We start from the raw sequence: 25654 nt of genomic DNA, 5'->3' as shown, positions 1-25654 counted from the left end.
AATTCCCTGGCGGTGCAGTGGTTAGGACTCCACGCTTCCACTGCAGGGGGCACGAGTTCTATTCCCAGTCAGGGAATTAAGATCCCACAAGCCTCAAGGTGCAGCCAAAAAAAAACCCCCCAAAATCATGTTTTTCCAATTGCCCAGCTGAAACACTCTGCCATCAGCTTTTGTCATCAGAGCCATGTTAAAACTAAACAGGGATGGTACGCTCAGGAAAATTGCCAGGCCTTCAGAATTTTTCTACAAGTCCCTGGTCTCTTTTCCACCCTCTTTCCTTTTTCTGTCACACTCCTTTCCCTCTAGGCCCCCACCAGGGAACAATCTGATAAAAGTAATTGATGTTCACCGATTCTGCCCAGGTGCCCACAGTAGCATCCCCCCTACCGACCGCCATCCAGGTGCGCGCCCCTGTGCTGAGTGAGTGACACAATTCCCGTCCCACCTCATTCCCCCAGCTACCTGCTAGAAAGGTCCTTCGCTTCAGAGTGAGAAAGCAGAGCCTTCATTTTTCCTGAGTATTGCCACTTGCCATTGCTACATCATTTTCCATGAATTATACCATCTCATCCTCACTGCAGTGGGATGGGTGCAATTATTAGCCCCATTTTACAGGTGAAGAGACTGAGGCTTAGAACTGACTTTTTTTTCCCCTTGTCCTCAAATTGTAGAAATGTAGACAGTTTTATTACAGAAATGTCAGGCATTCACCTATCCAGGCCAATCTGGAAGCTCAACTCTAAGAGCTGCCCTGGGTGGAAGAATCCTGTCCTGAAGCCTGCCCTGCCCTAACCGACCAGGGGAGCTACCTGGCCAGGCAGCTTCTTCCGTCTTCACCAGCGCGCTGGTACCATGCTCCCTTCTCCCTGTGTCCTTCTGGCCCTGGCCTCTGGTCTGGTAAATCCCTACATTCTGGCATGTCAGACTTTACTTAAGTTAGTGTTTCATTTCTCCGTTTTCTCTAGAAACCTGCCTTATCTGATGTGCAAGCTCCAAATGATTCCTCTATGATATCCACTTCCAGTTCTGAACCGAGAAGCATGACAGTGGATGCTTTCTTTGCAGTAACAGACATATAACTGTGCCATGTTCAAGAGTAGTAAGCCGGATAAAATAGAGCAGGGCCACTGGAAGCTTCTGGAGAAATGGAGCTAAGAAAGGGACCAAACTGGGCAGGTCCCCTAGAACATCTCAGTTGAAAGGGTCTGTGTTTGGATTCACTAACTGAAATGTTTTTTCTGTTTTTTTAATTATTTATTTATTTATTTTTGGCTGTGTTGGGTCTTCGTTTCTGTGCTAGGGCTTTCTCCAGTTGCGGCAAGCAGGGGCCACTCTTCATCGCGGTGCGCGGGCCTCTCACTGTCGCGGCTTCTCTTGTTGCGGAGCACAGGCTCCAGACGTGCAGGCTCAGTAGTTGTGGCTCACGGGCCTAGTTGCTCCGCGGCATGTGGGATCTTCCCAGACCAGGGCTCGAACCCGTGTCCCGTCCATCGGCAGGCAGATTCTCAACCACTGCGCCACCAGGGAAGCCCCTAACTGAAATGTTTTGAGGGGAGAAACTTAGACCTCGTCTCTGGCCTGACTGCTCAGCCAGCTAAAAAAACAGACATTCAAAGAAATGGACAAGGAACAACATTTGTTTTTCGGTTCCTCTGGTCTGTGACTGAGACCTTTTGTTTGTTGTTCATTTATTTCTAAAAACAAGAGGCTTCAGAGAGAAACAATTTCCTGGTGTGAGACCCTCATAGTAAAGCCGCTTTCTTGGTGTTCTGGGGAACACAGGTCACTAGTCATTGATTTCTATTCTATTCTGGATTAGAGCACTTTTCATTCGTGACTTTCTTTAAGGATATTTTTTTCAAGGGCAGCAGAACTATTAGGTATTATTTTCACACTCAGTAGTTTCTCTCTTAAGAAAAACCACATCTTTCAGTTTGACTGTAACATTCAGAAATTTGATACCATCTTTACTTAATTTACAGCCAAATTCTCAAATATAGTCATGGATGATATCTTATAAAATGAAATCTATGGAAAATCCCTCATTTGTTCTTCTGGGTTGGGTTCTTTTCCCCTTGGTTTGACAGAAGGAGCCAAGCTTCTTTCTGTTTTGTTATATGTCAGCATGAATTTTTAGTAGAGCAGAAAAGTAATTTTAGTATTCGTAATGGCTTTCACTACAATTGGGTTGATTAACAGCACGAAAAATAAATATTTAAGTCCACCTTCCCTCCAGGATTCTGAATACAGATCCTCCGGTCTCTGCAGCTCAGCTCACAGAAATATTTTGTTTCTTCAGCTTGGGGTTTCTCAGGGTTAGACCCAACATGGCATTGCATTGGGAAATAAATCCACGGAGCTTTATAAAGACAATTTTGATTTACAATTTATTATCTGCCTCCGGCCTCCCAAAGCCTTGCACAGACTGTGGACATGCTTATTCCAGAAGAGTTTGTCAGCCGTTAAAATTAAATACCAGCCCGTATGCCCTGAAACAAATATACACATGACACAAAACACACAAGAAAGTGAGGCAACAGCTGGCCAATAAATCAGATGTATTGTCTTGCCATTTTAACTCCTTTATTTAGACGTTCCAAGGAATTTATATGGGGGGAAAGGAAAGGCAGGGGATGTAAAGGATACTTGCTATAAACAGACTCTAGTGTTTCTTTATACATTCAGGGGAAGTCTGTTAGAAAGCAGAAGTTAGTCGATGTAAACTCTGGGGGCCAAACATTACTTCTGTAGTTTATTGATTAAGAACTGTGGTAGGACATGGCTGGTTTTTTATGAGACTTCTAAGTACCATGCATGAATCAAATCGTATTCCCCAAAACACAAGTGCTGCAACAGACCTGATTTTGAATGTATGTGACTGTATTCTTTATTCAATAAATAGACAGTTTAGAAGTGGTTCTGCTTTATTTGCTTCATGAAACCAACGATGGTTCAGAAGCTCTATTGTTTTAGAGGGAAACAGGTCAATCCTGAAGGCAAACTAGACAAAAACGTAGGTAACTCAGTTTGTACGTCTCAACTCGGTCACCAAAGGCCTTCTCTTGCTACATCTTGGGCAAAGAGAGGAGACTGGAGGTGGTTGACAAAATCACCCCATGAACCGAAAATCTGCAGCCTTCTGCTGAATCCCCCCGTTCCCTGGGAGGTTGCTTCCAAAACACTGAAGCAGGAACATGTTTTTATCAAATTACTGTCTTACTAGGATTGCTACCAATAATAAGAGCTACCACCTCATAACCATTGGTAGCTTGGTCTTGGGGGCTCGAGTCAGGCCCAAATTCTGAGCTGTTGGGAGGCAAGGGCCAGAGGACCAGGAGGGGCTTGAGCAGCCTGGTGGCTCTCCCAGCTGCTGTTGAGATGGGAGATGTCAGAGCTAGAATCTGTAGGAAAAAGAAGGGGTCATACCGTATGCTAACACATATATATATTGAATCTAAAAAAAAAAAAAAAGGTTCTGAAGAACCTAGGGGCAGGACAGGAATAAAGATGCAGACCTAGAGAATGAACTTGAGGACACGGGGAGGGGCAAGGGTAAGCTGGGACGAAGTGAGAGAGTGGCATGGACATATATACACTACCAAATGTAAAATAGATAGCTAGTGGGAAGCAGCCGCATAGCACAGGAAGATCAGCTCAGCTTGGTGCTTTGTGACCACCTAGAGGGGTGGGATAGGGAGGGTGGGAGGGTGGGAGGGAGACGCAAGAGGGAGGAGCTATGGGGATATGTGTATATGTATAGCTGATTCACTTTGTTATACAGCAGAAACTAACACACCATTGTAAAGCAATTATACTCCAATAAACATGTTAAAAAAGAAAAAGAAGGGGTCAGACTGGGAGGGGCTGAAGGGCATCCGTTCATTCACATCAAAAAAACGCCAGTCTGGGGATGTACTGGGCAGTCTATCCAGACAGAGAGAGGCTGGTGTCAAGGAGATCCAGCTCAGGCTAACCGGAAACTGAGCCCAAGAAGGTTGGACGCGGAGACTTGGGATCGGGGAGGCAGGCAGGCAGAGCCCGTCTGGTGTGTATCATGGAGGGACAAGTGCGCAGGGGATCAGCAAAAGGTGACAGGCCAGGGTGTCCAAGATCTGGATTTCCTAATAGTTACAAATGCGGGGACTGCAGTGCAGAGAGCAAACCACAGGGTTCCTGGACGTGGAGCTCGGGATCAGAGTGAGACCAGCACAGGGCAAGCTTTACATGCTGTGTGAGGTCCGGGGAGCTGCACACCCTCTAATAAGAGGGTCATCGTAGAGCTGCAGCTCTGCCAGTGGGGGAAAGAAGCAGAGAGCGTCTTAGAAGCAGAGAGGCAGGGCAAGAGAAGGAAAAGAACAACAAAGGCACATCTTGCCTTCTGAAGGTGTAGGCTCCTACAGAGAGTTTTCCAGATTCTTATTTACCCACAAACCACATTTCCTTAACCATAACTATGTATGTATGTTGCCTTTTGAGTTGTATATTTATTGCCATTTTGAAGGTTTGAAGGTGTACTGCAAAGTATCTGATGTAACTCAAGAATAAAGTAGGGTTCAGTTTAAGCTATACCTTAAATTAGATAAATTCCATAATTTTCTGCCTCACCATAGCCAGTTCTCCCAGTAGCAGAATTGCTTATGCAACTTAAAAGATCTGTAATCCTAGAGCTGTGTCAAGCAGACATATCAGTTTTGGAGTGATGAAGGTGTTCCGGAATTAGACAGCAGCGGTGGTTGCACAACTTTGTGAATATACAAAAACAAAACAAAACACTGAATTGCACCCTTTGAAAGGGTGAGTTTCATGGTATGTGAATTATATCTCCATTTTTTAAAAAAGAAGACATGTCCAGGTGTAAAGGCACAGTAAGCTTAGGAGACAGATATGGATTCTAAAGAATAGTCTGTGAAAATCTGTTTAAGAGCTAGGACATCTGGTCACCTCTGGAATCAGTAGCTCCCCCATTTTTGCTAGGAGGTATTACGCTCCTGGGTTAGACGGTGGATGGGTTGAATGAATCACTGCCACTCTCCTCAACGTGTAAACAAATAGTCCACACATTCAGGTCAGTGATGCTCACCAGGTACCAGGATTTGGAGCCCCGGGCACAGCCTGTAGCACCTGACAGAGCTTCTGAGCTGCTGCTTCATGGGAGTCCTTTTACCAAATTCCCCTAAAAAGAAGCTGTGTCTGTAATACAGACAAAGTCTGTGCTTACAGAGACTCTTGCAGCTTTCTTATGGGTCAGAAGCAATCGACCTTTATCTCCAACCACACATTTCTCTTGTTTGCCTTTGTCATCAGCATCGCAGGAGCGCTCACATATCATCAGGCTCAGACAGATCCTGTTTGTGAGACGAAAGTTGCAGTGACCGAATTCAGCTTCACCGTTTTGCCTCTGTGCATCTTTCTTCTGTGTGCACACATTACCGTGCCAGGCACAGAGAAACAGATTCCTATAAAAACAAAGAGAAAAAGAGACCCGAAAGGAGAGGTGGGGTGCTTTCTGTTACATCATTCTTCCTAATGTTCAGTGGGCTCACTGCACTGTCCACCAGACCCCGTCCTGTGGTGAATGCTCGGGGAACATCAATCCATGTTATCAGGGCTCCACGGAGAGTGTTAGACAGGTCTCGGAAGCAAGTCCAAATACAACCTTCCTGGCATACCTGGCTCCAGAAGCACATCTGACCTTCTCATCAGCCTCAGAGTAACTGTCCCTGGCCCCAGCCCTCCTAGAAGCCCTTTACCTGGCCTGGGGGAGGTCGGAGAGGTCCATACTGGGGGCGTCCTGTGCACCCTACTCAGCTAGCCTGGGCTCTTCTGGGTGTGGTGCTCTCTCTGGAAAACTTCCTTCATAACTGAGGTATTGTGAGGATGCACGGCTTCTTCCAAGCTACACTATTTCTACACCTCCCATCCAAGCTCTTTAATAGGCAGGTGAAGCCCTCTGATTGCTCTGACCGTCCTTGGCGTCGTCTCCCGGGACTCTGCTGATGGTTTCCACTGCCAGCCCCACCCGACATGCCACTACAGGCCTCAGTATCCCTGTTTGAACATCTCATACTCTGCCAAAGACAGCTTCCTTGCCCTGCCCCCCACTTCCACGGGCCAGTTCCTTTTTCCTCATCTGGCTGAGTTCTTTTTTATCCTGTGAGCCTGTGCTCACTTGTCACACTCCTTGGGACACCTCCCCTGGCCTGCAGCCGAGGGAGGGACCCGCCTGGCTCCGTCATAGCACTCACCCTGGTGTGCGGAAGTCCCTTGAGGGCAAGGTTGTAACCTTGGATCCCTGGGACCCAGCGGGAAGCGGACCCTTGCTATGCACAGTGTGAAGTCTGTGCAGCTGAGCCCAACGCTTCCACTTCATCGTTCAGTCTGTAACTCCACTGCCTGCCTGTCAACAGGAATGTGCGGGTTTTTTTCTGACACTGAGAAAGCTGATAAAGAAAAGAGCTTTTCTGTGGCAAACTGATAAGAATCTCAGTGATTGTAGGGGACTTGGCTTTTTGTTTTGCTCTGCTTAGATGAGCAGCCTTGGAAATTAATATTGGTATTAGAATCATACAGAAAGGAGACAAGGTTCCAAGAGCTGAAGCAGCTTGTCGGGGATCCCTCAGCCAGCGGACGGTCGGTCAGGGCTCCTGGCTGTAAGCCAGAAGGCTTCCTGTAACCCCTTGCTGTCCCACTTTTTCAGATTCTCTGCATGTTTAAAATTTTAAAAGGTAAGCAGTATTAAGCATCTTTTTAAAATCAGAGCTAGCTTGTAAGACCACAGCTGGCCTCCCCTGGTATAAGACACGTATTAAGAGGCCCCACTCTGTCCTCCTACAGTTTTATGACCAAAGTGGACTGAGCAAACTGTCCACCATGTGATGACACAGAAGTGGGACCAATTTCGTACGTGGGTTGTGTAAAGCGGTTTTCAACCTTCTGTGTACCATTTGTAAATTTCTCTTTCATCCGACCTATTACCATGAGCATGACCGAAATTATTTTAAATGCTTAAATGGATTTTGGTGCCAGAATCATTGGTTTTGTACATTGTTAGGGAGAAATGGGCTAGAATAAGAAAGTGACATCTTTGGGAGGGAGGTGGTATTATCAGGACTGTTTATGGTGATTTCTTACACTTTTCAGAAATGTGAGTCAGTAATTCACTTTTTGTTTTCTCTAGAAAGAACTTGTGCCTAATCTCTACCTGATGCGCATTTTCTCTTTAGGTGACTTTTCAGCTCACCTCTCCGTGTACTAGCGAGAGGCATTACGAGCATCTGGGGCGATGCTGTCGCAAATGTGAACCAGGTTTGTGCTTCGAAACCTCCTGTCATTGTCCTCCAGAAGTGGGTGGGGTTCTTTGTTTAATCTAAGGAACCATTTCTATCCTGCCAGACAAAAAAAGAAATTGGGTAGGTGTTTTACGGCAGTGGCAGGTAGTGGTGTTTGTCACTCTGAAGACAAAAACTTTTCTCTCAGTAGATGAAATCACTTAAAAATCAAGAGCAATTTCAGAAACTGGTACTTAAATTAAGTACATGCTGGACCATGAATTAAGTACCAGCTTTCCAAAACGCTGTTTCTTGAGAAGGCAAGATGGTTGTGTTTTTTTTTTTTAATTAATTAATTTATTTATTTATTTATGGCTGTGTTGGGTCTTCGTTTCTGTGTGAGGGCTTTCTCTAGTTGCGGCAAGTGGGGGCCACTCTTCATCGCGGTGCGCGGGCCTCTCACTGTCGCGGCCTCTCTTGTTGCGGAGCACAGGCTCCAGACGCGCAGGCTCAGTAGTTGTGGCTCACGGGCTTAGTCGCTCCGCGGCATGTGGGATCTTCCCAGACCAGGGCTCGAACCCGTGTCCCCTGCATTGGCAGGCAGATTCTCAACCGCTGCGCCACCAGGGAAGCCCCCCAAGATGGTTTTTGAAACTCTGTTTCAGAAGTTTGTGATTCAAACTCTCAAAATATGAGATACAACTCTTATTTAAAAGTATTATTTTGGGAAATTCCCTGGCAGTCCAGTGGTTAGGACTCGGCACTTTCACTGCCAAGGTCCCAGGTTCGATTCCTGGTGGGAGAACTAAGATCCTGCAAGCCATGCAGTGTGGCCAAAAAAAAAAAAAGTATTATTTTCACAGAAATCAGCAGGGGATGGGGGTGGTAATCTATCCTAGAATCACTGCTAAAAATTGCCGAAACCCTGTTATAACTCCTCCGCACAATACCTGCTGAGGGGTAGATGGTGGACTGGTCACCACTTCCCCAAAGTTGTTCTGCCAGAAGGTGACCAGGTGTTTCTATGGCCTCAGTGAAGCCCCACGTCCAGAGGGTCCTCACTCACTCACTGCTCTGGGGAGAGGAGGAGAGCTTTGAGGAAAAGGTGCTTACCTTATAACAAGATCCTTTAGATATTTCAGCTACAAATATTTTTTTGGGTTCGTAGAATGAAGATCCAGTGATTTTCATGCACGCATGTGTGTGTTTTTATGTGTGTGTGTATTACTCTCTGATCAAACTAAGTTAACCGTGAGCCCACAGTATACTTGGGACAAAAGAAGTTAACTATCCAGGTTGACAGTAGAGGGGTTTTGAAGATGGGAGGGGAGGGGTGAGGGGAAGTTCCTCTTGCTTAGCCCCCAGGGAACCCCTCAAGTTCTGCAGGCACCAGTTTGAAAACCATAGTTCTTTTCCTTAGTCAGCAGAGGTTTGGGGTGGAAGGGGTGGTCTTTTACTTAGAAGATCTAAAAGACTGCCATGAACACAGGCAGAGCAAACCCAGGAGAGGTTATCTGAGCCAGCCCGGAGGCCTGAGGAGCCCTCACTGTGAGATGTGGTCTTATCTCATGTATCAGTCTACCTTTGGGGGATGTCCTGGGATCATGGTCATGTAAGGGCTCCAGTAGATTGGTGCTTTTTTTTTTTTTTTTGGCCACACCCCGTGGCTTGCAGGATCTTAGTTCCCTGACCAGGGATTGAGCCTGGGCCCACAGCAGTGAAAGCACGGAGTCCTTACCACTGGACCACCAGGGAATTCCCAGATTGGTGCATTTTTGTTGATTTGTTGGCTTTTTTGGGAAGGAGTATTTTTGATTGGTGCATGTTTCCCCTTCTAATTTAAGGAAAGTACTTGTCTTCCAAATGCACTGCTACCTCTGAAAGCGTCTGTCTGCCCTGTGGCCCGGATGAATACCTGGACACCTGGAATGAAGAAGATAAATGCTTGCTGCATAAAGTTTGTGATACAGGTGAGTCAGTCATGTTGGAGGCTGTGTGGATAAATGATATTTTTAGATACAGCAATACTGTCTCTTTTAGGGGCCATGGGAAGAAGTTTTGACCACAGACCCCCAGAAAGATGTGCTTCGGATCCCAGAAGGATTGTGTTAAAATTCTTCATGTAGAACTTCTGTTCTGGAATAGTTTTGTTTTGTTTTGTTTTTACTGAAGTATAGGTGATTTACAGTGTTGTGTTAGTTTCAGCTATACAGCAAAGTGATTCAGATATATATATATATATCTGAATATTTATATCTCCGATATTTCCTGTAAAGGGGTTATTAGATCTAGAAGGCTGATCAGAATCTGGGCTTTTCTGCTTGTTTTTGACAAAACTCCTTAAAAGGTGAGCATATGTGGTGATGTCAGTACTCACAAAGTAGCTGCTTCTCTCTCTTTTGGGTGACATTAGCAGCTGTTGATGATCATGGCCTAGATCCATTTTCATTAGGGGCTGCAGAAAGGTGATGTTCTAATTCCATCATCCCTTCTTCCTTTATTGGCTGGAATGCTTTCTAAAGAGAAACTTCCCTCATCAACGGGTTGTTACCCTGAAGTACAGTATATACAGGAAAGGCAGAATGAATGCTTGTAACTTTATTTACCACTTTTCAAAATAATGACTCGATCACCAAGTCGTCTCCAAAGGATTTGTATGAATATTATGAACTCATGCATTTACGTATTTGAGGTGTTTTAATCTGTTGCGGTTACTAGTTTTACTGGTGCTTGGATTATCTCACCTCTCCCAGGTGGCCCCCAAGTCTTTCGATGTGGCCCCCGGTGTCTTTCTGAGCTCTCTTGCTCCCAGCCTCATCTTGGACGTTTCCTGCCCTGAAGCTGGAATCAGCCATTTCTCCAAGGATTTCTCCTTGCTTTCAGCAGAACTTCTTATTTAGCAACTTCAGTCTGGGTGCTGGGAAGGCTCATTGCTACTGGATTGATCCTTGTATATAGGTTTGTTTTTTTTTTTTCAGTAGAGAGAACTAGGAAATAAGCATTTTTCTAAACATCGTAATTTTTCTAAAGTGTTAGAGATAGCTGGCAGATTTTGTCCAGAGAAGGTAACATGGAAACTCCATTGAGCAGAAGCATCTGATCAAGTCTTTTTTCTTTCCCACTGCTTAGTAATGAGCTTGACTCATTGCTGTCTCTTGGAAAGAAAGATTCACTCTGTCTACTGCCAAAATTGATTAAAGCCCCAAACCTAGTGCATTAAGATATTTAAAAATATGTCAAAATTGTTCATAACCACCCAGGCTTATATGCACTTACTTTTTTATGTATATATATAAATTTATTTATTTTATTTACTTATTTTTGATTGTATTGGGTCTTCGTTGCTTCACGCAAGCTTTCTCTAGTTGCGGTGAGCAGGGGCTACTCTTCGTTGGGGTTCGGGGGCTTCTCATTGTGGTGGCTTCTCTTGTTGCGGAGCGTGGGCTCTAGGCGCACGGGCTTCAGTAGTTGTGGCTCGCGGGCTGTAGAGGACAGGTTCAGTAGTTGTGGCGCACGGACTTAGTTGCTCCCCGGCACGTGGGATCTTCCTGGACCAGGGCTCGAACCCGTGTCCCCTGCATTGGCAGGAGGATTCTTAACCTCTGCGCCACCAGGGAAGTCCACATGCACTTACTTTTGAGTGGGATACCGGAATTCGAATTTTCCAAGGAAAATGACACTTGTCTGTATGTTCCAGACAGTATGTCCATGTTTATGCAAGTTGGTCTTGGTGCTTCAGAGCTGACCTGGGCCTCGGAGAGTGGACACAGAAGGGAGTGGAGACTTCTCAGGTTCACCCAGCTCTGGTCTGAAAAGAATGGGAACAGGAAGCATTCCCTCCCTGCTGGTTATAACTTGAGACAGTGAAGGAGGGAACAGGTTTCTGGTTTCTTTGTTTTCTCTTGGAACTCTGTCCTAGGTGGTTCAGGCTGCGATAACAGAATACCACAGATTCAGTGGCTTAAACAACAAATATATATACCGAACAGTTCTGGAGGCTGGAAGTCTGGGATAAGGGTGCCAGCATGGCGGGGTTCTTGGTGTGTCCCCTATTCCTTGTTTCAAGACAGCCACTTTCTCGTGTCCTCACATGGTGGTGAACAGAGAGAGAGCAGAAGCAAGCTTTATGCCATCTCTTATTATAAGGGCACTAATCCCATTCATGGGGGGCTCCACCCTCATGACCTAATCACCTCCCAAAGCCCCCACCTCCTAATATCATCATGCTGTGGGGGGGGGCGGTTTTAGGATTTCAACATATGAATTTTGAGGGGACACAAACATCAGTCCATAACAAACTCTGATAAGTATTCAGAAATATAAAGTACAAGGGCTGTTTGGACAATCCAGGTGAGATGGGGATGTCTAGGAGGAGTAGGAGGTCCGTTTTAAATAAATGTTATTGTGTTGTTTCATGTATGCATGTGTGTGTGCAGGTGATTCTTGTTATTCATGGTAGTTATGTTCTATAAAGTCACCACAAACACTGAGCTAGCAAATACTGAACCACCACTCCTGGGTGGGTGAACATAACCTCATTTTGTATGTGTTTCTGTTTAAAGACACCTTATTTAAGAAATATTTTGATTCATTAACAATGAACTCACAATAAACAGCCTTGAACAAAGTTTATCTGATGTATGGATTTTCTCCAGAAGACACATCATCGCCTTCTTGGACTTAGAAACACTCGACAGCACTTCAGCCCTATGCTTGGGGGCCGTTTTAAACAGTGAACTCACCAATAAAAAACACAAAAATGCCCAAAATAGGACACTAAATAGACCACAAAAAGGACTCTGATTTCCAGTGTGAGAGCTAAAACTAGAAGGCAGTGTCACCCCGTTTGCCCTTGGCGGGGGACATGCATGTCCAGCCAGTGACTCAAAATTTTCGCTGTTCTGCGTGTGTTGGAGAATAACTGCAAAAGCGCCAGGAGTTATTGATTTGGGGGTTACGATTAAATTTTAACCAGTAGGCGAAATTGCCAATATGAACCAGCGAATAATGAGGGTCGACTGTGTGTGAGCATTTACCTCTATTCCACAAAAACTGGAAAGGGCCAGGAGGTTTGAGATAAGGAGAGAGCACTTTGCTGTGTGTTGTGAGAAAAGAGACAACGAACGTGTTATCCTTAGTTTGGGGGGAGAGATTAATTTCCAAGTATGTCGCCAGGCCCAACCTCCTTACTTTGCCGGTATCTAATCCCACAGTGACGCCTGTTTTCAGGACTGAATAATCCTGCGGCCCTGCAGGATCCCAAGATGAACCCCCAGTCTCCAGAAACCCAATCTCTTAGGTCTGATCTAGCATTGGTGTTAAGAATGTTTATCACATTTGAATTTACTAAAACTCAAGAAGCTGTGAAGTCGACTATTTTGCATTCGTCAAAATAGTCAATGATCAGAAACTCCCCAGGCCTTAATCTTCCTACCACCATGAAAACTGACTTTTCAAAAACCACAAGACTCTTAATTATTGAGAGAGAGAGAGGAAAAAAAAACAACAAAACCTTCTGGGGTGTTTTAGTGCCAGCACAGGAAGTGTGAGGGGGAACTTGGGAGTTCCTGAATCCCGGCGTGCTGAGTGATTCATCCGTGCGCTGCGTCCGGGGGGTCTGGGTGGTTTGGGGCTGGTGGTGCTGGAGAGCGAGTGGCACGAGGTGGAAGGTGTGTATCCGCCCTTGCTCCCGCTGCCTCACCGCCCCGTCTTTCTCTCCCGCAGGCAAGGCCCTGGTGGCCGTGGAGCCCGGCAACCGGACGGCTCCGCGGCGCTGCGCCTGCACCGCCGGGTACCACTGGAGCGAGGACTGCCGCTGCTGCCGCCGCAACGCCGAGTGCGCGCCCGGCTTCGGCGCCCGGCTCCCGGGTACGAGCCGGGGTCCCGCGTGTGGCGGCGCTCCCCAAAGCCGTGCAAGTACCCCCAGGCCAAAGCGGCCTCTCAGACGGCTTCCCTGAGTCATCACACTCTGCGGGACCAAGGGGCGCTGGAGGGGGCTGAGGGTTCCCTGGGAACGGACCCCCGGTTGTGCGCCTCCAGGGGAATGTGAGAGCTCGGCCCACGCGCTCTGCTCAAGGCTTCTCCTTCTGAACCTTCCCATGCCCACTAAGGGGGGAACCGGATCATGCAGGGGTCCCCAGACTTTTTTTTAAAACATGTGCACCCTCTTTGGAGAATTTTGAAAAGCCGTGCACCTCCTGCCAAAATTTTAAATAGACAACTAAACATTTTTATTACAAATTGAAAGAGTCGCTTAAGGACTTAGTTTCCAGGGAACTGGAACAGCAGTAAGTTACACTTTCTAAAATATTCAGCGGAATCAAAACATGGGATAGCAACTGAATAGCCATCATCATCCATTTAAAAATGCACCGATCGTCTTTAACTGTTGGAAATTTTATGTAGTTCTTTTCTCTCCTTTGATTTGTACCCATTTCACCTTCCCCACAGAGTTTTATCCTAATGTATTTTTAAGCTCGGGGGGGTTTATACTAATCACCTTTTCATACTCTTTCACATGAAAAAAAATGCACCTATTTGAAATTTTAATTTTTAAAAATTTCTTGTGACTCAGGGTTCTAACCTTAAAAACATTTCTTCTGGACTGAGTTGTTACTACAGTTATTATTATACACAGTTGGTCCAAAAGATGAATATATTATATTTTGCTATACTATAATTATAAAAGTAAAACACAGGGTTGGGAGAATTAAAAATATTATTCATTTCATTTCGTATGGAGGAAAATGTCCATCACAGAGTCTGACACAGTCAGTCCTTCAATTAAACCAGACAGGCTTTCTCGTGGGAAGAAGTCTGACGATTTTTTAATTACTAAAATAAATCTCCCTATGACAGCCTGCTCCCTTCTGAATTCTGGTTCTGAGATATAGGCAAGACCCAGAGCCTTTCCAAAAGTTTGTTAGCTGCATGAAAAAAGGTGCTGGTCCCTTTCTGCTTTTTTTTTTTTTTTTTCTGGTCAGTGTTCTCTCTGCTTTGCTCCTTTGGAAATGGTGCATTCTTCAGCAATAGGTGGAGGGTAGAGGGGGTGACGTGGATGACTGAAAATTTTACCCCTGCCTTGCAGTATATTTGAACTCGGAACAACTGAACCTGATCCCAAATGCCCCATATCTGTTGTCACACCCTTGCCCTTAATAGATAGGGAAAGACAGAAGCTGTAATGAGGTGCTCTGAATGCAGGAGCTTTCCATCACCAATATTTTGACTTGTTGCTTTGTTTGGCATCTCAGAAGTTTGGCACTATGGTAGGATTTGGAGAAGGTATGAAGTGTGCCTTCTTTTGTAAAGTGGGAGTGTGATTGGGAAAGGAAAAAAGAGAAAGGAGAATGTGCAGGATGCCCCCAGCAGGTCAGTGTTACAAAGAGCAGACGTGAAAGTCGTGTCCCTTCCAGCTCTTCGTGCCTTGCAGCCCCTTTAGGAAGTCGCTTTGTTTTTAAGGGTTACTCTTCCAGAGGGTGTTTATCTTTGTAAAAGCTGTTTGAATTAATACGAGTGACTAGATGTTAAATGCACCTTTGTTGATATCATTTCAAGGCAAATCAAATTGCTAGAGTAAGGGGTGGGTACCCTACTTATTGAGGCAATTGCAGAAATCAAGAATGTACTTCCCACTTGACTTTGGACAAAGAAAATGTAATTCCTTATTTTAGGGTTTTATTCATGAAAATAAACCACAGAAGTGCTACTAATTTCAAGAGTAATTTGTGGTTTTGGCACAAGCCAGTTGCTTATTATGATATCACATGGTAGCCAGTGTCCTTCTTTACTGGAATTACCAAAGGGTCATCATGTGTCAATTGCAGTAAAGGTAATAGACATAGGAAATCTGAGACATTTCCTATTTTGATAATGTAGTTAGTGCGGAATATGAGGGAGGTGAAGACAGCTTACTAACCAGGATCAATTCCTGCTTTCAGTGCTATGGCTTAAGGCGGGGGTCCAAAATCCATCCCACCACTTGTGTTTGTGTAAATAGGATGTTATTGGAACACAGCCCCATCCATTTTTTTTTACTCATTATCTGTGACTTCTTTCACACTACAAGTAATTTGCAGAGACCAGAAGGCCTGCAAAGCCTAAGATATTTACTGTATGGCTCTTTATAGAAAACTGTTACTACCAGCCCTTGGTTTAAGAGAAAGAGACCTATAGTGTAGGTTGGTTCGTTTTTTTCTTTTTTCTTTTTTTTGAAAACTTTGTCAACACTCCGATACTTAGACTGGTGAGAGTATTGATCAGAAAGGGTCAAGACAAGAAGTTTCCTTTAAAAGCGGTAAATGGGCTGCCATTCTCTGTACCCAAAGCCTGGTGTAAGCCCCAAAGGGGAGACAGGGGAGAACAGACAGGTGCTTGACTAAAACAAAACAGATAGCAGGCTCCCTGGCCAGGAAACAAAGGATCGGTGACCAGGACGGTGGCTCTGACCGGCAGAGGGTCCGGACCGGAGAGCTGGATCTAATTCAGATCTAATTCAGATCTGGCGTTGGCGCCCTGACACTGAGCCAGTTCCCCTCTGGACACAGTGCTGTCACCTGCTGTGGGGTCTCGGGCCCTCTGAAGTCTGTGAGGACTTCAGCCACCAGCCGCAGGTGGTGAGGGTGGGAATGGGGAGGCAGGACACAGGCGGGGCGCTTTTGATCTCTGGTCCTCTGGACCGTCCTCCTGGCCGATCTCTAAGTGTCCTCGTTTGTCTTGTGTTCTTTTGTCCGTTGGTCTTTTTGACAGTGCAGCTCAACAAGGACACGGTGTGCGAGCCCTGCCTCACAGGCTACTTCTCCGACGCCTCTTCCTCCACAGAGAAGTGCAAACCCTGGACCAAGTAAGTGACAACAAAGGAACCCAGAGGGTTTGTTGATTTTAAACCCAACTCAGCCTCTGCTGTCTCATCTGTTTTGAAAACAGACTGATTCAGTTTGATGAGGCTTCCTCTGGAAGCCAGGTTCACAACAGAAAAAGTCTGTCAATTGGGCGTGAGGGAAATAAACCAGTGCAGCCGATCTTCACCCTGATGTGTGACAGGAGTTGTGTATTGCTTGTTAGATTCAGTTTGACTGAAGCTTTGACTTATAGTTGCAGCTGCTTTTTCCCTTTTTCTAACCTTATTTAGTTGCAAATTACTTAGGATGCATATTATCACTCACCAGTCCCACTTTTCCCAGCTTCCCAGCATCACTGGTTTACTTGTACAAAGATGTGTGTGTGTGTGGTGTATGTGCAAATAGAAGCCTCCTGTTTAAATAAATGTTTACACACTTGAGGGGTTTTTTTCCGCATAATATATCCTGAAGGAAGCTCATTCCATATTAGTTCACTTAGATCTTTGTGGCTTTTTACAGCTACGTAGTATGTCATCATAGAGATGTACCATAATTTATTTAATAAGCTCTCTATTGAGAGTCATTTAAGTGGTTTGCAGTCTTTTGCAGTAGTAAATAAGTTTGCAATGAATCATCTTTTCTATATACTATCTCATGCTTATGTGAGTATATCCAGAGTGAAATTCCTGAGTCCTTTCATGGCATGCTTGTTGTTGAATACTCATAATCAATGTCATGATTCTTTCAGTTCCCAATAAATTAATTCTCGTAAAATATTTATTTTCTGATCCACTTATCCAAGTTTTATTTTGAAAAGATTTTCTGTGTTTTCAGCTTCGAAAGGGTATTCATCCAAAGTTTATCACTTAGCTATGGTAATTGAATTTGGAATCTTCTTTACTGAAGACACCAATCTTTTCTCTTTTGGACCATGCTCTCAGAGTAGTTCTTAGAGAACACTGGCAGTAGTAACTATTGCCTTTGTCCACCTTAATGATGTGTGGATAGACACTGGGGATTCAAACATCCACAAAGACCTGGTTCCTCTCCTGAATGAGCTTGCAATCGAAAGGGATAGAATCTTTTGTAGCTTTTTTTTTTTTTTTTTTAATAAGACTATAAAACCAAAGCTCTTACCTACCTTTCCCCTCACAGCTGTACCATTCTTGGAGAGACAGAAGCACGTCACGGGACCGATAAATCAGATGTGGTTTGTAGTTCTCTTCCACCTACAAAACCACCAAATGGTATGTTGAATAGAGCAGGTTGGTTGGGTAGACGTGCCCCAGTCTAGTCAGCTCTTCTAGATTTCTCCCGAATTACATGCTGTATCCAGAGGCGTCCATTTCTCCCTTTTCATCTCGTCCTATCCGTGGTCAGCTCAGTATTTCATTTTTATTAGTATTTTAATTCCAGATATGTTGTTTATTTGATAATTTTCTACTGTGGAATGGATAACTAGTAATTTATTCGTATATGCCAAAAAAAGAAAGAAAACTGAGGTGCAAACATAAATTAAAATGCCCAAATGTGATAGGATGGTGGTGGTCACCGTGGTCACAGTAGGGTACCTATGGGAGATTTTGGTCACCAGCCAGAGTTAGCAACTTGTTAGAAGATAATTATCATTATTTCTGGAACATCCTGTGGATCAAATCAATCTCAAGTACAGTTTCAATGATTGACAGAAAGTTGACAGTTAATGGCGGAAGCTGCTTACCCAGGTGAGTGAGATGCTGTGAAGGTGGGTCCAGGTATCACAGCACAGGAGGAGGCATAAGTGGCAAGAAAACCTTTCTAATGAGGCAAGAGAACCTAGGCCACAGAGCGATGGGGTTATGAACATTGACTAAGAAAATCAAGGCCTTAGCTTTGACCTTTTGGCAAACAGGAGAACATCAAAGCGTTCTGGATAAGGAATTGCACAGTCAGAGCAGCATTTTAAAAAGACCATTAAGAGCACATTAAAAATAACTGAGGGAATAAAAAATTGTCTTAAAAAAGACAGAAGGAGAGGACTTCCCTGGTGGCGCAGTGGTTGAGAATCCTCCTGCCAATGCAGGGGACACGGGTTCAAGCCCTGGTCTGGGAAGATCCCACATGCCACGGAGCAACTAAGCCCGTGCACCACAACTACTGAGCCTGCACTCTAGAGCCCGTGAGCCACAGCTACTGAACCCGTGTGCCACAACTACTGAAGCCTGTGCACCTAGAGCCCAAGCTCTGCAACAAGAGAAGCCACGGCAATGAGAAACCCACGCACCACAACGAAGAGTAGCCCCCGCTCGCCGCAACTAGAGAAAGCCCGCGTGCAGCATCAAAGACCCAATGCAGCCAAAAAAAAAAAAAAAGAAGGAGAGGAAAGGCAAGAGTCCAGAAACCAGGTCATGTAAACCAAGAGCTTACAGTATAAAGGTACTAGCATTTAAGTGATCAAGGGGGGATGAAAAAAATGGTTGAGTCCACATTGTATTGTAGATGAAGTACCTGAAACACTTCGCAGGATGGCTGTGGCTCTGTTCTCATGACCAGCAAAACCCTGGTGCCATGTTGTTATTTGGAAAGAGATTTGATAAGGGGCTTCCTTTTGCCTCCAGAGCCCATCCCTGGAGAGAGTGAAGTGTTCTGTAGGTAAGCAAAGATGATGGATGGTGTGGTCATCCCTATTAGAGTTATTCTAAAGTAGAAGCATTTAAATACGGTCCTGGGCTGGCCCCTCAGAGCTCTGGCAGCCGGCAGGGCTGGGCTGCATTGTCGATGTCACCTTTCGGAACGGGAGCGCTCCCTGGCAAACCTACAGTCAGGGTCGGGGACCTTCCTATTGCTCGTATTCCACACCAACATCCTTGATTCTGGGGTTTGACTGAAAGGGTTATGTTTTTAAATGGAGAAAGTAAAAATAAACAATCTTTAATGCCATTTTTCTCATTTTCTTCCAACACAGAACCCCAGATTTACTTGCCCAGTTTAATTATTCTGCTTCTCTTCATATCTGTGGCATTAGTTGCTGCTGTCATCTTTGGTGTTTACTATAGGAAAAAAGGGAAAGCACTAACAGGTATTGTGCCTATGGTGGGGTTTGAAAATGAATCTTAAAGCCAATAGATATATTTCTAGATGTATGCTATGAAGAGGCGTATATTGCCCTCTGACTGCCTCTGGTGATCTGTTTAAACTAAGGTGACACACACTTTATACCTAGTTCATTGTTCTCTGGCAAAACAAACAAATGAACAAACGAACAAAAATCCATTGTGCCTGTTTATGTATATGCAAACAAAAATATTCTAGGTGCAGGAAACCAATGACTGTTGTATAGATTATATAGTGTCAGATATACAGAGGTTGCATTTATCCTAGAATACAAACATTTTTAATTACTTAAATTTAATTAATTACTTAATTAAAACAGACAAAATGTTCAGGTAAATGGCAGATGGAAAGTTTTGACTGGGGTGTTACCCTGATAGGTGAATTTAAAATTCTGAAATTAAGTGGTCTTATATTCAGTAAAATGCAGGTGCTTATTCTTAGAATAAATAATCAAGTGTCGTCTTATTTATTGGGAATAGTTTTTCCACAAAAAAAAATTGTTTGATAGTGTCTTTTAACATCACATCCTGTTTGACTTTTATACTACAAAGCTAAAAAGTATAATTTTTAAGAAAGTGTTCAAGGCTTCACTAGGTTTCCTAAACTTAGTGCACATCATTGTCTTTTGAAGCACCTGTGGTCTCACCATCCTTTCCCATCTTCAGTTGCTCACTTGTTTTGTCCGCCTTTGCTTTGCTGTGATTCCATCAGTTCTGTCACAGTCACGTCCATAGACTTCATGAAATCCTGCATCTCTTACTATTTCCATTAACATTCCATCGCCTAATGTAACACTGGGCAACCAAAAGATTAAAGAGGGAAGATGGTGACTGACGATGCCAGTGTTAAGCAGAGAGTATTTGAAGAGGAAAAGTTATAATTAACTTTTTTAAAAGTCTATCATTATTGAATATTGTTATTTAATGCGACTTCACCTCCCCAACATCGGAACTGGGGATTTGAATAATGCATGTTCAGAGATGCTGATGGATTGCTCACTCATATAGCCATGGTTTCATGAGATAAACAGACTCCCAGTGTTTTATTCTTTAGTTTTTTTCTCTGTGATAATCTCTTTTGGCCATATCTTTCCAATGCCAAAGGCAATGGGCCTGCCCATCACTGAGTCGGGATGTGGGACTGTCAGCTTTCTCTTCATCCCTTCATTCAGCACATGTTTTTTGGCCACCAGGGACTGGACAGACACTGGGGTCTCAACACTGAGCAACACAAACAGAGCCAGTGCCCTCATGGAAGAAGCTTCTCTGTGAGCAAGGCAGGGATTGGCCCATAGAATGAGGCTGAGTGTGGAAAAGGAGGTGCAAGAGCTCCAGGGGCGACGGAGTTGTCTGTCCAGCCTCGGGCTCAGCCAGGGCCTCCCAGAGCGGAGGCAGAGGACCTGAGATCTGAAAGACAAGTTGGAATGAACTAGCCCAAGGGGAGCTAAGGAGAATCAAAAGCATTCCATGCAAAGAGAATTGCATGATTGGAGGGAGCAGAGCAAGTTGGGGGGATTGGAAGGTTAGCGCAGCTGGAGCAGAAAGTCAGAACCAGTGTGACATGAAACTGCTACGAAGTGTGCTTCCATCCTGAGCAGAGGGAGGCAAAACAACCCTGTGGTTTTAGTATTTGGCTATTTTAGTAATTAAAACAAATTTGGGGGTACAGAAAGAGTGGATGCAGACCCACCAGTAAGGAGGGCTTTTGCAGTCAACCAGGAGAGAGATTATCATAGTAGTTATGAGTAATTACCACCTCTGTGTACAAATGTTATTTTTAGTATCATCTGTAACTGTCTAGTCCTGATCCCTAAAAAGAAAGAGCTGCAACTTTCCTTTTATTTGGAGTATCTTTATTTTTATATAATTTTAAAGTGATAGAAAATAAGCACGAATAATAATGACGATGATAGTCGTAACTGACATATTAAATATTTATCATGTACCAACACTGCTCTACACATTTTACGTGTCCTAAGTCTCCACAACAGCACTGAGAGGGAGGCATTATTATTTCCCCCATTTTATGATGCAGAAACTGAGGCTCAGAGAGGTTAAATAGACCAGGCAACGTCACATAAGAGGTATCATTACCTATTATGATGACGTCATTATCTTCCAGTGGAGAATGGACAACCTCTTAGCTTTAGTCTTTATAGTGAATTCAACATCAAATATTCAGTGGAGGTGGGATAAAATTTTATCTTTGTATTATATACATTCATAGATTTTTTTTAATTCATAGATTTGACCTTTTAAGCTTCATCAGTTCTATTTTAAAAAGTTAAGGAAGATATACTTTGTACACACCACAGAACATATTCTTTCTTCTGAGAAGCAGCAGGGTGGGGGAAAAGGATTCAGGGCCCACTGGAATTCAGTGGGGCCTGACACAGCATTCTGGCATGCACTTTACTTTTATCATACATATATTTGTGCTAAGTCCCCTAGACCCACGTCACCTTTGTTCCCCTACAATACCTAACAGGGTCCTTAAGAGTCAAAGAAAAATTGCTAAGGGCATGAGAATGTCTAGTCAGAACAGCAGCTCTGACAGCCCTCAGATGTGCCTGAAGGTATTCGATGGAACATTAGGGCATCATATTTGTCTTTACATAGATCAAAAAGTTCTGTTTTTGATAGGAGGAGGAAGATGCCTTCATAGTCTTTAAATTGGTTGATTTTCTTTTAAATGTTTCACTCTCAGATTTGCAGACGATTGTGTTTAAAGACAATATTGATCTGACATAGTGGTCAATAATACTGAATTAGAAATAGGAAATAATAATATGAAGCGCTTATCCTTACTTTGTTTTTCTAGCTAATTTGTGGCACTGGGTCAATGAAGCTTGCGGCCGCCTAAGTGGAAATAAGGTAAATTTAAAAGTCTTAAGTGCCTCCTTTAAGTACTGTTAACAATTTGGGGGAATTCCCTGATGGTCCCGTGGTTAGGACTCAGCGCTTTCACCGTCAGGGCCCGGGTTCCATCCCTGGTCGGGGAACTAAGATCCCACAAAGCCAAGTGCACGAGACCAAAAAAAAAAAAAAAAAAAAAAATTGGCTGATATAACTATTATTAGTCAAATAGTGAATGGGTACTTCCTTGAGAGGATGGAACCTCAAATCCCAGGATTGATCCCCACAGAGTAACCCAAAGCCCAAGTCAGTGCTCATCCTAAATGCTGTTTTCTTTGTATTGCATTCCATTTCTGTCATCTCTGTGCCCATGTACTTTTTATATTATTATTTTAGTGCCAATCTCTATTGCCTAGGACAGATTCCTAGGAGGGAAGAGCGGTCACATTCCTGTACTCTGTAGTTATTTTGGTGGCTTTTAATTTTGGTATAACTTCAAAATTGTCGGAAAGCAGTGAGATAGTACAAAAACTTCCACCTGCCCTATACTCAGATCCACCGATTGTTTATATTTTCACATTGCTTTATTATTTGCTATCTGTACGTTTGTATATGCATATGTATATTTTTTCTCTTGAAGCATTTTTTAAAAATTTATTTATTTAATTAATTTATTTTTTGGCTGCATTGGGTCTTTATTGCTGCATGCGGCTTTCTCTAGTTGTGGCTAGCAGGGGCTACTCTTTGTTGCGGTGCGCGGCCTTCTCATTGCGGTGGATTCTCCTGTTGCGGAGCACGGGCTCTAGGCGCGCGGGCTTCAGTAGCTGTGGCTCGTGGGCTCTAGAGCACAGTCTCAGTAGTTGTGGCACATGGACTTAGTTGCTCCCGGCATGTGGGATCTTCCCGGACTAGGGCTCGAACCTGTGTCCCATGCATTAGCAGGTGGATTCTTAACCACTGTGCTACCAGGGAAGCCCTCTTGAACCATTTTAGAGTGTGTGGCAGACATCATGTTCCTCTACCCTTAAATACTCCCATGTGAATTTCTTGAGAACAAGGACATTCTCTTATATAACCATAGTACCTTTATCAAAATCAAAAAATTTAGTAGTGGTACAATACTATTATATATCAATAATTTACATTTGATCTTAAAATTTCATTAATTATCCCATTATATCCCTTAGGTCTAGGTTCTTAGGTATAAAGATATATAAATTTTTTAAAATTAATTAATTTATTTTTGGCTGCGTTGGGTCTTCGTTGCTGCATGCGGGCTTTCTCTAGTTGCGGCGAGCGGGGGCTACTCTTCGTTGGGGTGCGTGGGCTTCTCATTGCGGTGGCTTCTCTTGTTGCGGAGCACAGGCTCTAGGCACGCGAGCTTCAGTAGTTGTGGCTTGAGACCTCAGTAGTTGTGTTGCACGGGCTTAGTTGCTCCGTGGCATGTGGGATCTTCCCGGACCAGGGCTCGAACCTGTGTCCGCTGCATTGGCAGGCGGATTCTTAACCACTGTGCCACCAGGGAAGTCCCTAAAGATATATAAACTTTAAACCTTGAGTTCATACTGATTTCTCCAATTCTGGTCCCAACACTACAGGATTTATTGTAGTCTTTCTGTAGCTGTATTTGAATCTTCCCTTCTCCAACAGTAAGAAACCCAGCTCCTATTATTCTCAGTATATTTACTCATTTACTCAGTTCCAGAATACACAGAAAGTAGTTTCAGAATCACTAAGCCATATCACAGCAAAAAGCAAAGCTACTAACCAGAGTTCAATATTTGTTTACAGGGGTTTTTAAAAATTTAGATTGAGGGTATAGCCAAAGTCCTGTGTTCTAAAGTTATTTGGGTCAGCTCTCCCCCTTGCTTCAGTGTAAACGTGCTATCCCATTGGAAATGCAGTTAGACTCATCTGATTCTGGTTGTACTCTATCTGAGGGTTCTCCCCACCCGCTAACCTTAAATAACCCAAATAAGGCGACATAGTGAGTGTTCCATCTGTGCTTGTTATGGTGGAAATAATTACTATAAACACCATTTTCAGCCACGTTTAGCAGACCCATGTTCTAACATCGCTGGTATTAATGCTCTGCCTTCTGAATTTAAATCAGCAGGAGTCCTCAGGCAGCAATCTTAGCTGCACTCGTGTGGAAGCCCCGAGTCAGCGTGAAATCTGTGAGGGTGTCTTACTGCTGACTCTGGAACAGAAGATGTTTTCTGAAGATACGTGCTGTCCTGACAGTGGAGGTGCGTGTGCAGGTGGCGGTCCGTGTGCGCCGGGAGAAGACGCTGGGATGCTCACCCTGGTCAGCGAGATTGAGGGGGACCCCTTCAGGCAGATTCCCACGGAAGACGAATACGTGGACAGGCCCCCCCGGACCCCAGACTCTGTATTGTTCCTCACTCAGCCTGGAAGCACATCCACACCGCCTTTCCCTGAACCCCTGGAGGTGGGAGAGAATGACAGTCTAAGCCAGTGCTTCACTGGGACAGAGAGCTTCGTGGATTCCGAAAGCTGCCACTTCGCCGAGCCTCCGTGCAGGACTGACTGGATTCCTATGTCCTCAGAAAAGTACTTGCAAAGAGAAGTGGAGGGTGGCAATTGCCCCCACTGGGCAGCCAGCTCCAACTCTGCAGATGGCTGTGCAGGCTGCAGGAACCCCGCTGGGGAGGACCGGGAACCCCTGATGGGTTGCCCCCAAAGTGGACCCTTGCCCCAGAGCGCCTATGGCATGGGCCTTCCGCCCGAAGCGGCTGATGGGGCAGAGGCGGGAGGCCAGCCCATGGATGGGGCTGATGCACGGCTTCCCAGCTCGATGAGGGGAGGTCCTGGCTCTGGAGGCCCTGCCAGTGACCAGCCACCTGCATCAGGTAAGTGACTCTTCTGGTTTCTCCCTTCTGAGCAAAAAGGCCTGGTCTCTGTGCAGTATCTGAGAACAAGTGTCACATGCCGTTCAGGAAAGAGGGACGCTAACATGGGAAAAGTTCAGCTCGAGCATTTTCTCCTGATAAGCCTCTTTACAGGCTCGGTTTTGAGTCAGTCCACGTGTTGGGTTTGTGGATCGTACCCCTGGGGCTCTCTCTCTTGGTTTATACGTGCCCCATGCCCTTTTGCATTCAGGCCTCTCACAATGGGATTAGACCTCAAATCCCAGCATTGACCCCTGAAGACAATGCCAACATTGACCGCAGGACTGGCTGAAGTCAAGGCATTGCCTCAGGTTTCTGGGTCTGGGTTTTTTCTTTAAAGCGACCTAGGCCTCAAATTTCCCCCCAAAAAAGCTCTTATAAGTTTCAGGACAACAAACAAAATTGTTTAGTTAATCGTTGATTAATTAATATTTATTGAGTGTAGCTTGTTGATTCCGGGCCAAATTAATGGGGCAGTGGCTGTCCTTTGATGCTTTTTATGAGAAGCCCCTTTTATAAACACTGCATAGGATATATTTATGGAACCAGGAGGATGGTTTTACAATTTAAAATCATTATAGAGATTTATTGCTGCACCACTGCTTGAGTGTGAATAGGCCACCAGTTGTAATATTATAACTTTTTTCTGAGAAGGTAAAACATCCTCTGTTTTATTATGTAGTTAC

General features: G+C 44.5%; 1 protein-coding gene across 8 annotated transcripts in view; it reads left to right on the top strand.

Annotated features, from left to right (window-relative positions):
• The window catches only part of TNFRSF11A (TNF receptor superfamily member 11a), a 161854-nt gene that overhangs the window by 16591 nt on the left and 119609 nt on the right, over window positions 1-25654 (top strand). For 4 of the 8 annotated variants that reach the window (XR_014251745.1, XR_014251746.1, XR_014251747.1 and 1 more), the window contains exons 2-9: window positions 7224-7305; window positions 9113-9238; window positions 12993-13136; window positions 16017-16110; window positions 17264-17355; window positions 19053-19166; window positions 22022-22074; window positions 24170-24929. Coding sequence is in view for 5 of the 8 variants with exons in the window: in XM_082416921.1 (XP_082273047.1) it covers window positions 7224-7305; window positions 9113-9238; window positions 12993-13136; window positions 16017-16110; window positions 17264-17355; window positions 19053-19166; window positions 22022-22074; window positions 24170-24929 (1465 nt within the window). In the remaining 3 variants the exon portion in view is untranslated. Of the gene's footprint in view, window positions 1-5500; window positions 7306-9112; window positions 9239-12992; window positions 13137-16016; window positions 16111-17263; window positions 17356-19052; window positions 19167-22021; window positions 22075-24169; window positions 24930-25654 lie in introns of those variants that run through there. The other 4 variants (XM_082416922.1, XM_082416925.1, XM_082416924.1 and 1 more) reach the window with 4 other exon arrangements.

The sequence above is a fragment of the Balaenoptera physalus genome, assembly GCF_965194825.1.
Source record: "Balaenoptera physalus genome assembly, chromosome: 12".
Classification (NCBI taxonomy): Eukaryota; Metazoa; Chordata; class Mammalia; order Artiodactyla; family Balaenopteridae; genus Balaenoptera; species Balaenoptera physalus.
The sequence above is the reverse complement of the archived record's forward strand: the minus strand, read 5'-3'. Positions and strand labels throughout refer to the sequence as shown.